The sequence below is a fragment of the Felis catus genome, chromosome C1, assembly GCF_018350175.1.
Source record: "Felis catus isolate Fca126 chromosome C1, F.catus_Fca126_mat1.0, whole genome shotgun sequence".
Taxonomy (NCBI): Eukaryota; Metazoa; Chordata; class Mammalia; order Carnivora; family Felidae; genus Felis; species Felis catus.
The window spans coordinates 13,854,774-13,867,190 of NC_058375.1; the positions used below are offsets into that span (position 1 = coordinate 13,854,774).

At 46.8% G+C, this 12,417-nt stretch overlaps 1 protein-coding gene across 10 annotated transcripts in view; it reads right to left on the reverse strand.

Annotated features, from left to right (window-relative positions):
* UBR4 (ubiquitin protein ligase E3 component n-recognin 4) overlaps positions 1 to 12,417 on the reverse strand; it is a 131,493-nt gene that overhangs the window by 46,369 nt on the left and 72,707 nt on the right. For all 10 annotated transcript variants that reach the window (XM_045035180.1, XM_045035182.1, XM_011284581.4 and 7 more), the window contains 6 exons: positions 6,282 to 6,378; positions 5,515 to 5,622; positions 4,946 to 5,062; positions 3,832 to 4,041; positions 1,961 to 2,110; positions 517 to 744 (listed from right to left, as the gene is read on the reverse strand). In XM_045035180.1, coding sequence (XP_044891115.1) covers positions 517 to 744; positions 1,961 to 2,110; positions 3,832 to 4,041; positions 4,946 to 5,062; positions 5,515 to 5,622; positions 6,282 to 6,378 — 910 coding nt within the window. The remainder of the gene's footprint in view (positions 1 to 516; positions 745 to 1,960; positions 2,111 to 3,831; positions 4,042 to 4,945; positions 5,063 to 5,514; positions 5,623 to 6,281; positions 6,379 to 12,417) is intronic.

Genomic DNA, 12,417 nt, shown 5'->3' on the forward strand with positions numbered 1-12,417 from the left:
GAGAGAGAGACACCGTGACAGTAAACTACGACCCAGGTTACTTTGCCCTTTCATTCCCACACTCCCACCTTTTCTTTTGCTAAAAGCACCCCAGGAAGGACACTAGCTTAGAAACACTGGACACCGAAGACATCCTCTTCTAGATGCTCCTATGCGATGATTCAATTTGCTCCCCAAAGTCCAAACCGCTTTCAGACAGTAACACACCGTGTCTTTAGTGCTGAAGGACAGAACTCAGAGGTGTGCAAATTTCTGGTGGAGCCAGCGACACTGGTCATGACTGGTCACGCCACGACTCATGACATCAGGCGGGAGTGGGAACGGTGGTGGGGAAATCTCAGACCCTGACGCCAACGGCACCGGATGTACAGCACCGCGGATTCGCCCTGAGCTCAACTGTGGCCTTAACGTCCTCTAAATGTTTAAAAGCCCCGTTCTGCTCCATCCTACCGCCTCGCTGGCCGAGCCGCATCACCCGCCCTCTGTCTACCCCACCATGCCCCCTCGCCCTCATACCAGGCTGATGAGTGTGTCGTACTGCAGGGCGGAGCCCGAGCTGGCTGTAACCACGCTTGCCCGGAGGAATATCCCCTGTTCCTCCAGCAGCTTCTTGATCCCACGCACATGGGAGTCCAGGGTGTGCAGATCCCGGAGCTGGCGGTACTTCTCCTTTGATCCACAGATGAAGAGCAAAAGTTTCCGGACTTGGCGACGCACAAACGGAGTCTGCTGGATCATCAGGTACTTGAGGGGAAAAGCACCACGAAAAGTCAATGACTCAGGAACTGTGACGGCAGTGACACCCCAGGTGTTCACGAACTGTCATTAAAAATTGGTAAGAAACGCAAGCTAAGCTATTTCCTCACGGCCAAGCCGGCCTCCAGTTAACCGCGGTATTCCTTACAGAAACCAGAAGAAAGGCAGGCATGGAGAGACAGACGTCAGAGAGGGGAAAACAGCCATATCCCCACTCCCCTACTGGAATCCTTTGGAATCTACAGGGAAGCCGGCCCCCACTCCAGCCCACCCAGAGTGAAATGATCACGAAAACATATTCAGAGTCTCTCTTTCTGGTCAAAGAGGTGGGGAAACCTGAAATGGTCATCTGGGGTTTGCTAACAGGTCACTCTTCCCAGAGTTAATCTCAAGCTTGCTGTGATGGTGGCTAATCTTAAACTGCCAAATCTCGGCGGTCCCAGACCTGCCCCACCACACACCGCCCTGCAATGGCCGGTCCAGAAGCACGCTGACTACACTGCCTCTCTGCCAGCTGGCTCCCCCTCCGGTCCTACCAACAGGGAACAAAAAGGCACGACAGAGGGCAAGAGGAAAAAGCACCGGCTCCTTCCTGTCTGCCTGCTATCCTGGCAATAGCCCTTCACGCTGGCAGCCTCCGTCATTTCTTCAGCATCCAAGGACAAACCAACTCCAGTTGGTTCTGATCATCAGCTTCTTTGCATACTTCCAGAATCGACCGCACCGCGGCCCCTCAGAGTTCCTGGGGCACCGGAAGCAGCACCCCCACCTCGGGCCCACCCAGCTGACTCCTCTTCACACGTGGGTTTCTGGTGGCTGCTTCCTGTAGTCACTGTCTCTGGCTTCCCTTTTTTCCTTTTCTGGTTTTCCAATGGTGGTTCAAGCAATCCCCTATGTTAAAATCTCTCTGTAACTTAACTACTATATTCTCTATTTACCAGAATTCAAATTTTTAAACTTGTCTGTTCCTACCATACGCAGAAAGAGTTAAACGTATGGACTTAAAATCTAGAGCCATGGCTTGCTCTGACAGCCATCTTCCACAGCTTCACCACACGGGACATCCGGGGCAAGATCAACACAGTGTGAGCGGCGCTGCTGGGGGCAACACCTCCTGGGAGCGAGGACAGAAGGGGGCCATAAAGGCTGTCACAGCCAGTATGTCCTCTCCTGGAATGGCATGCTGCCTGGGGCCTTCACTTACCTCTGAGAGAAAGTAAAACCAAGAATGATCAAAGACAGGAGGGGGGATTCGAGAGTTGGCATCGGCGATCTTCTTGATTTGGTAAGGAAGCCGCAAGACCATCTCTGTTAAAAGCTGAGTGTAGGCCTCAAACACATCAGCAGCATGACCCTGGAGGGAGAACACCTGTGTAAGAACCTGTGACGGGCGGTTTTCCATGACCACAACTAGGAAAAAGGCCGGCTTGCTGCTTGTTAGGTATAGCTTATGTTGGAATTAGCAAATGGCACCTTTCAAATGGGAACCATCGCTTTCTGACAGTTGAGTTTGAACCCAGCAAGACCCCAGGCTCCTGGGGGCAACTTTGTTACATGCAAAGGTTGCATGTACATCTGGACACAGATCTCGCTTGTCTTGAAAGTTCTAACATTTCACTCTGTGGGTTTTGATGCTGACTGGCTGTGCTCTGCTTGACACAAAAACTCAACTTCTAAAGGGAAAAAATGGAAAAAAAAAAGTGGTGAGGAAGGATTCCTGACTTCCTACGAGAGATGCACTCCATTCCCTAGATCCATAACCTTCTGCTATAACAAAAGACATTTCAGTAAAGCAAGGCAGCCAGATCACTAAACACACATCCCCTGGAGGCAGGGCAACTGAGGGCTGTGGGGATGGTGGAAGCGGCAGATACCCCGCGGGCTGTGTGTTTCTCTGGGCAGAGCCTGCAGGAGTCTGGGCCCAACGTGTCTCGTGTATTCAATCGCCAGTTACTCATCGGTAACTCATCCTTTGCCGAGCACAGGAGGTGCAAATAAGGGGAAGACTCCACATGTGTGTACAGGGTGCTCTGGGGACCCGGGGAAAGGCCATCTCCATCCGACCTGGTAGCAGGGAAGTGTGTTGGGGAGGTTGTTCCCAGGATCCAGTGCGTGAGAGCCAGGTCTTGAATAAGGACTAGGAATTAGCTTAGAGGGAAAGGAAGCGACGCAAATGGAAAGAAGTTCAGAAAGACAGCAGGTAGGAAAGTGGCGTGCCACATGTGGGGAAAGGCACAGGTCAGGGGGGCCACGTGCCAGGATGCATAGTGACGCAGCTGAAGAGTTAGGTAGATAGTTGGGTTCTCAGAGAACTTTTTGGCCTAAAAGTTATGGAAGACCAGCAAAGGGTTAAAGAGAAGGACACTGTGAGGTTCACATTTTATGCCTATCCTATCCCTGAACTATTCAAAGCAGTTCGGCATGTGCAGTGGGGAGCCCAGCGGGTGCCGACCGCAGAAGGCCACCACCCAGATGCAGACGGACAGCAGTGGTCGAGATGATGAACACAGAATGGGCACCAGTGTGCACTCGGCGCCGGGCTTTACTGCGTCACGCCACTCAGCGCTCACGACAACCCACACAGCTGACCCTACGCGGAGCGTCATTTCCCAGCGTGCAAACTGAGGCTCACTAAGGCCAGACGGAACCTGCCCGACCTTCGGGGCTGGGAAGTGGGAATGCTGGCTCCCAAACTCACCTGACCAGAAAGCCCATCTTCTAAACAAGCCCACTGAAAGGGCTCTGACAACCACAGGGGGAGTCTGACATATACAGCAGGACGCAGTCACTACCGACATTGCCCTGTGCCTTCTCACCTTTCTCTAAGGAGCTTCACATGCAAGGACGCATCTGTCTGATTTCACTCAGTTCCCCGGCTTTACAAAGGGCAGGAGTCTGCACCCCAGTAGGTCGGGAGGAGTGGTTGTTCACTAAATCACGCCGAGAGTAACCTCCCCCCTCTGAGGAACACAGGCTGCCTCCAGCAGGCTCCCTGCCCTGGCTCCTCGGACCCTACTCACAGACAGCAGAGAGGAGGAGGGCAGGAGCCGCTCTACATCCAGGGAGAGGCCTCACCTTCACATACTGGCGGAGGAAGAACGGGCTCATGTCAGGTGGGGATGACGTCGTGTGTGGCTTCAGCAGCTGGCTGGTAGCCACGGGCTCCTCGTCGTTCTGCTGGCTCTTCCAATAGTCCAGCAGGGATCTGAGCACGTGTAGGCAGTAGTCCACGGCGCCGGAGCTCAGCAGGGCCGCTGCCGTGGCGCTGGAGATGAGGGAAGAGGACTGGGGAAAAGAGAGAAGAGGTCAGGGTGGCTCGTGAAGCAGCTGGAGGCAGCGGGGAGGAAACGGTGACGTTCCCAGAGTGGCAGTCCAGGGACTGAGCTCATCTCGGCCAGAGGTCCCCCGACTAACTCAAACACCCCCCAGCTCTTCCCAACAGCGGCAGGTTCCCAGCTCTACTCCCCCCACACCCCTGCCAGAGGCCAAGGGGGCACGGGCTAGGTAACCTCTCTACTGGGAAGGGTGGCTTTCTTTCTTCCCTGGGCAACGAGAAAAGTGGCCCATTTCAAGGGGAGGGAAAACTTTCCACCGTGAGCACCAGATAGCACCCCCACCTTCCCAGTAGGGGCTCTCTCTACAGAACCAGCTTCTAAAGGAGATGGGGTAAGTAATCACATGAATAAAAAAGCAGGGGAAAAGCCACTGTAAATAAAACCATTAGGAGAGCCTTGCAAATCCCAGCAAACCCCACAGCTCATAAGCTCATTAAGATTGGATGCAGTTCAGCCTCCATTTCCACCTTCTCTGCTTTGTGTTAATCTCCTTTCCACCACGCACATGCTGCTTTCTCTCTGCTTTATTACCATACCTCATAGCAACATACAGTAGGGGAATCCTCTTAGCCACCCTGCGCCTTGCAGAATAGCCCCCTCCTTTCAATAATGGAACTTCCAAACCCTGTAACCGCTCCACTTGGAAGGACTGTTGGCAAAGATCAGGACTTGGAAGGTACTCTGAACAAGGTGGAAGCTCTGCTCTTGGAAGAGGTGACAGCTTAGAATCTGTCTCCTCTAGAATGACAATAGACAACGGCCTTATTCTAACTACCACCTGTGCCCTCAGCCCCAGCATCAACCCGACAATCCTCTTTCCTTTCCACATACCCATATGCTCAAAGAGACAGTACCTCACATATGGAAGACTTAGATCCAGATTTGGTCCGGGACATGAAGACGCTCAGAAGTCTCATTACCACTAGGTGGACTTCATTCAGGGCGCTGCGCTCATTCTTCCTGGACACGTCCTGCAGGCAGAAACAGAGCCCAGAAGCCCCCATTTACCTTAAGCCTGAAGCCTCCTCTCAACAAGACTCCTTCCAGCCTATGTGTTCTTCACACGGAGTCACAGTCAAAACAAGCTCCAATTATCGGTGGACCACACCTGGATTAGCTAGAGCCTGCTACGCTTAAGAGCCCATGTTCTGATACAAGTAACTAATTTCTTGTTTTCAGCTTGGGGAACTACAAAAGGTCTGTGGGGGCAGAGACTTGGTCTGTTCCTCATTTACGTCCAGACCTAACAGGAGGCCTGGGCCAACGCAGGCCTACTGCTTTTGTTGAATCACCGGAACCGGAGCCCTCCTGTTCAGGTGATGCCCCCCAGAAATGAAGTGAAGCTCCTCTAAGGGAAGGATGGCAGGCTGGAAGGACCTCAGCCCGTGCCTGTTCCTGACACAGTGGGACTCTCCAATCTTACCTTTTTGTCCATGCCCAGTTCAGCAATTAGCTGGGAGAGCAGGTTGTCCAGGGCTCCCTTGTCTTTCTCATCTTCTCCATCCAGATCTGTAGTGAGCATCAGAATGACCTGGAAGTCAACAGAGAGGTAAAACGTGAGGACCAGTACCCTAGAGGACGACTCTAACACAAGGTGTTTCGGAAGAAACCCCGATCCTCCTGACGCCCCTGTCAGCCACAACTCTGATCCACGAAAAGGTCCTAAATCTCGAGGTATCCGAAGGTGAAGTGTCCGGAGTCGGAAGAGTCGAATTTTGGTATACGCCACACGTGGCATCACAGAAGGCGTTTTGCAAACAGTCTGCAAAACAAATCAACTAAACTACGTTGTAATCAACCAAAGTGGCTTGACAGGGGGCAGTGTGCTGTGCCCAAAGTAAAGAGCTCTCTGCCTAAGATGAAGGCAGTTAGTGTGAGAACAGCTAGCAGACCACATTCCAACACTGTGTTAATACAGACTCACATACACCAAGCATCTGTGGAGCAGACATTTGCTCCCGGCTCTGTCAGTAACTAGCTGGAGGACTTGCAGACATCTTTTTAAATTCTCCGACCCCTGGCCTTTTCACCTATAGAATTTAGGGCTAAAACTTGCAGTTCAAAGCTGCATTCCATTATTCTCTGACCTAACACCAAACAAGGCCTTACAGAGCCTCTAGGAGAGACACGTGAACACGCCGAAGGATGGTCCAACTGCAACGTGACAGACCCGGGTGAACTGAGGGATACCTGCATGTACGGGATGGCCCGGACGCCTCCAACATTTCGTAACTGGGGCAAGGTCTGCAGTAGTCTCTCCAACAGCATCAGACGGACCATGTGCAGCCTAAAAGGCCAAGAAAAATACATGAAATGTGAGCTAGTTCACAACCACTAACCGGCCGAATATAGTTCTTTCCTCCTGCCACCAAGGTAAACAAGGAGCCTACTGCTTCAGAATGATCCTAGCATCAGCAAAATGTTCAGAGATGCCTGTTTGGTATACCAGCAACACAGGAGAAATCTTGCTCCACTAAAAGGAACAAACTATTCCAAGATACAACTGATGGCCCTGAAAACCTGCTACAGGAGAAGTTGCAAATATGTCTCAAGCAATCGGGCCCTAGTTGTTCTCAGTAGCAAAATCACACCTTCAGTATGGTGCACTCTATGGCTTTTTCCAACACATGGCCCCATTCTGCCTCCAGGCATTATCTTCTGGGATTCCTCCACTTGCAAAGTCTGCATCATCCAGTTGCACAGTGATCCAGGCCTTTCTTTTCCTTGCTTCTCAAGTCCTCAGGAAGGCCCAGCACCGCTTTACCCTCTCCACTCCCCCATCATTTTTCCTAGTGTAAAATTCAATTTCAACACCGCCCTTTCCACTGGACCCATGAGCTCTCCCACACATTCAGTTAGGCACTAACTAGCCTTCTTCATCTGCATACACGGCTGGGCTTCCCTATCATATGCGTACCTCTGGGTCTCTTGTGAATATGCTGTTTCAAGACAGGACCAAAATGAAAATTAATTTATTAGCATCTTATTAGACAGGCCGGTCGGCAGTCTCATCTAACACACAATCTTACACAGATTAAGAGTGCATCTGCTGAGTTAATGGATTCGCTCTCATAATACGTAAACTGATCTTGCTTCATTTTACTTTACAGACTGTGTATAACAAGCCGTATGCCTACATACACATAAAAAAGTGATTTTCAGGTATTAACATACCCCAAGAGATATCCAGAATATTTTCAAAGTAGTAAAAGTTTGAACCTAAGTATGGGGTCTTACTTGAATGATAAATGACCATGATTCCAAAAATAACTCAAAGGAATGAGCTAACAGTCCTTCAGAATACAGTTACACCTAAAACCTCACTTATGCATCCGAGAACAAAGCAAGCTGTGTGGGGAGCACAAATGAGTAAGAACTGCTCAGAAATGTACAAGACATAGCAGAGAAAGTAAGATGATGGTAGCAGTTCAATACCTGCAGGATAAAACATAGCAAGCTTTGCGATGGGATTAAAATCTTCAGATACGCAGAACATACTTGTGAATACACGTGTATGAAAGAAAAGTCAACAAAATGAGCAGAGTCTGGACCTGGACCAAGATGCTGTCAGACTGCTGGCTTTTCAAACTCTTAAATGGAAAGCCTAACAAACAAAGGGGGTGCCTGGGTGACTCAGTCAGTTAAGCATCTGACTCTTGATCTCAGCTCAGGTCTTGATCCCAGGTTCGTGGGTTCAAAGGCCCCATGTTGGGATCTGTGCTGTGCATGGAGCTGACTTTAAAAAAAAAACAAAAAACGTCTAACGAAAAAAAAGTAAACTCTACACGAAAAATTGCAACTTCCTTTTCTTTAGTGGCTTAAAGTAACAACAATTCAGTTACTGGGGCGCCTGGGTAGCTCAGTTGGTTAAGCGTCTGACTTCGGCTCAGGTCATGATCTCGCGGTTCGTGGGTTCGAGCCCTGCGTCGGGCTCTGTGCTGACAGCTCGGAGCCTGGAGTCTGCTTCGGATTCTGTATCTCCCTCTCTCTCCACCCCTTCCCTGCTCACGCACGTGCTCTCTCTCTCTCTTTCAAAGGTAAACGTTAAAAAAAAAAAAAAAAAAAAAAAACTAAAAAAAAAAAACAGTTATTAACATTATTTTAAACGGGTCATGGGTGCCTGGCTGGCTCAGTTGGTGGAGCATGCAACTTTTGATCTCGAGATTGCAGGTTCAAGCCCCACACTGGGTGTAAAGATTACTTAAAACTAAAAAGTCTTTAAAAGAAAAGACTTTAACAATTGCTCGATTAAATTATCCCTGAAAAAAACAAAAGTTAACTCAAAACCACTTTAGACATTTCTATTACTAACATGGCTAGATTACCTAAAATGGCCTTCCTAAAGACGCTAAAGATATAAAAAGATAAAACATCATTTTAGAAGCAATGCTGAGGGGCACCTGGGTGGCTCAGTTGGTTGAGCATCCAACTCGATTTTGGCTCACGTCATGACCTCGCAGTTGTGAGATCGAGCCTCACCTCAGGATTCTCTGTTTCCCTCTGCCCTTCTCCCCTGTTCCCGCTCACTTGCTCTTTCTCAGGATAAATAAACATTAAAAAGAAAAAAGCAATGTGGAGTCTCAAGAAATCTGAAAGGATTGAAATCACACAGTATGTTCCCAACCATGGTAAGTTAAATCGTAAATTAGTAACGGAAAAATAACAAGCAACATACTTCTAAATATCCTATGCAACAAAGATCCAATTACAATAGAACTTAAAAAACATTCTGAACTGAAGAGCAATGAAATACAATGCATCCAAATACATGGGATCTAGCTAAAGCAGAATTTAAAGGGAAGTTTAGAGAGAAATATATAGCTTCAAATATGTACTTCAAATGAAAGGTGGAACACCAATTATTTAAGCTTCCCACCTTTTTTTTTTTCCCCCTCAGTATTTGAGAGAGAGAGCATGAGCAGGGGAGAGGGGAGAGGGAAGAGGGAGGGAGGGAGAGAATCTTAGTGCTTGGTCCAACCCTAGGATCATGACCTGAGCTGAAATCAAGAGTTGGACATTCAACCAACTGAGCCCCCAGCTTCCATCTTAAGCTAGAAAAAGAACAAAAAATTAACCCCCCCCTCCCCAAAATAAGGTACTACACCAACTTTAGTAAGCAGAAAAAAGAAACAGTAAGAGTGGTAATAAGGAGCACCTGAGTGGCTCAGTCGCTTCAGCGTCCAACTCTTGATTTCGGCTCATGTCATGATCTCACAGTTCATGGGTTCGAGCCCCAGATCGGGCTCCATGCAGACAGTGCAGAGCTTGCCTGAGATATTCTCTCTCTCTCTCTTTCTCTCTTTGCCCCTGCACCACTAGGCATACTCTTTCTCTCTCTCCAAATAAATAACTTAAAAAAAATTTTTTAAAAAGAGTGGAAATTAAATAGAAAGCAGACATAAAACAGGAAAATCAAAGGCAGAATTCAGTTCCTTATAAATAAAGTTGGTAACTCCAAGCAAAACGGACTTTTAAAAAAAGAACACGGGCACCTGGGTGGCTGGCTCAGTCGGTTAGGCTTCCGACTTCAGCTCAGGTAATGATCTCATAGTTTGGGAGTTCGAGCCCTGGGTCGGGTTCTATGCTGATAGCTCAGGGCCTGGAGCCTGCTTCAGATTCTGTGTCTCCCTCTCTCTCTGTCCCTCCCCCACTTGCGCACGCTCCCTCTCATAAACATTTGTAAATATATAAAAAATAAAAACGTTAAGTTACCAATATTAGAAATGAAAAAAGGTAATCACTACAGATCCTAAAGACATTAAAAGGATGATAAAAAAAAGTTTATGAACAGCTTTATGCCAACAGACATCTTTAAAAAATTAACAAATTATTTGAAAAGGACAACATACCAAAACTGACACATGAGGAAACATAAATTCTGTATCATTTAAAAAATGAATCTGTAAACTTTTTAAAGTTTATTTAAGGGACAGAAAGAGCATGAGCGGGGGAGAGGGAGAGGGAGAGAGGGAGAGAGGGAGAGAGGGAGAGAGGGAGAGGGAGAGAGGGAGAGAGGGAGAGAGGGAGAGAGGGGGGGAGAGAGAGAGAGAGAGAGAGAGAGAGAGAGAGAGAGAGAGAGACCGAGACCCAAGCGGGCTCCACACTGTCAACACAGAGACCAACAGGGAGCTTGATCCCGTGAACTGTGAAATCACGACCTGAGCTGAAATTAAAAGTCAGACACTTAACCAACTGAACCACCTAGACGCCCCTGAATCTGTGATTTTAAATCTTCCCTTAAAGAAAGTCCAGACCAGATGAATCCACTGCTAAATTTTTATAAGAGAATTTATAGATTATATAATGCCGTTCTCACATAAGCTCTTCTAAAAGACAGCAAAAGGAGAAACATGTCCTCACTTTAGGAGGCCAGAATAATATAAATACCAATACCTGACAAAAACGTTTCAAACAAAAACTACAGGTCTAGATAAAATACTAGCAATTCAAATCCAGTGATGCAAAGGACCGGATATCACAAGCAAGTGTCCTCACAAGGTTGGTTTAATAACAGAAAAATCAATTAATGTGGTTTACAACTACAAACAGATGTAACAAAAACAACTGGAAAGCTTCGAACAGATCGTAAGAAACTATAAATTAAGCACAGGTGATTTTTTCAAAGAAAAAAAAAGCTACCATGAGAGATGGAAAAGAGAATATGATAGTAAAACATCTATTTTAAGTAGGCTCCCAGAAAGAAAAAATGACAGAAAACGAGACAGAAGCAGTATCTGTTGAGCATAATAGGTGAGAATCGTCTAGAATAAAAAGACACTAACTCAAACATTCAACATTTCCAAAGACCACTAAGTAGAAGAAATGCAAAGAAATCCATCCTAACCATATCCTAAAAACGATGATAAAATACAGATTTTATAAGCAGCAGTAAGGACACTATTTTTGAAGAAGTAGTAATTATGACAGCAGGTGACTTCTCACGGTAGGTATCGTTTTCAATTTGGGGGGAGAAAACTCTCAAAGAAAACTGTATACCCATCAAAAACAGGTCTACAAAATGTGAGCTGAATAAAGACATTTTCAGACTGAGAAAATCTGAGATTTTGTAACCAGCCGCCCTCCCCTAAAGGAAAATCTAAATGACACACTTCAATACAAAATGATCCCAGACAGGGGTGCCTGGGTGGCTCAGTCGGTTAAGCATCCGACTTCGACTCAGGTCACGATCTCGCGGTCCGTGAGTTTGAGCCCCGCGTCGGGCTCTGTGCTGACAGCTCAGAGCCTGAAGCCTGTTTCAGATTCTGTGTCTCCCTCTCTCTGACCCTCCCCCGTTCATGCTCTGTCTCTCTCTGTCTCATAAATAAATAAACATTAAAAAAAAAAAAAGTTTAAAAAAAAAAGAAAAGAAAAGAAAAGAAAATGATCCCAGACAGAAGGTCTGACATGCACAAGAAAATGCCGAGCACCAGAAGAGGTAAACATATAAGTAAATCTGAATAAACACTGACCACATAAACTATATAAAACAGTAACAATACCTTGAAAGCTTCAAAAGCCTTTTTTAAAAAGAAATTAAAGCACAGGAAAGTCACCGCTTAAGTTGATAAGAAGGGGCCAAGCCTTCTAAGGTCCTCTCTAGCATTCAGGTAGAAGATACAGCTCTTAGTTAACTCTGGTTTTGGAGAAGTTAAACGTACACACTGAAATGAGGAGGGTAACCAAGACACTGCAGTACCAAACATGGAGGGGGGGCAGGTAAAAGGAAAGAAAAAGGAATGAAAACATAGGAAATCAACCCAAGAGAGGACTGCAAAGACAAAAAGAGGCACTGAAACAGGCCAAACAAAGAAACAGCAGGAGGTAAACGGTAGGCATAAATTCAAATACATCAGTAATTAACACTAATCACAAATAAACTTAACCATTTTGATTAACAAGCAACGGAAGACTGGATTAAAAAGGTTTTAAATAAATTTCAAAAAACAAGAAATCACAAAGACCACATTCTCTGGACACACAGAATTAACCCAGAGAGCACGTTAAGTGAGAAAAAAAAGATTAAGTAAAAAACCCCTTCGTGTTAAGTTAAAAAACAAACCCCATCAAAATATCATCAGCTGAGCCAGAGGTCACCTTCATCAGAGATGTTCCAAGAACTGAGGTTCAAGTGGAAGGAAACAGGGAATATGGGAGACACTCGCTGACGCCCTCTGAAAATGTCTCTGAGGCCTATCAGCTCCAGTGACCTTTTGTAGAAATCGTGGAGTTCAAAGTGCCAGTTATTATTTCTGCACTAATGTGATACCTGTGGGCAGTTATCTATTAACAAATCTAACAAACATTAGAACACAAATGTATTTCTCTA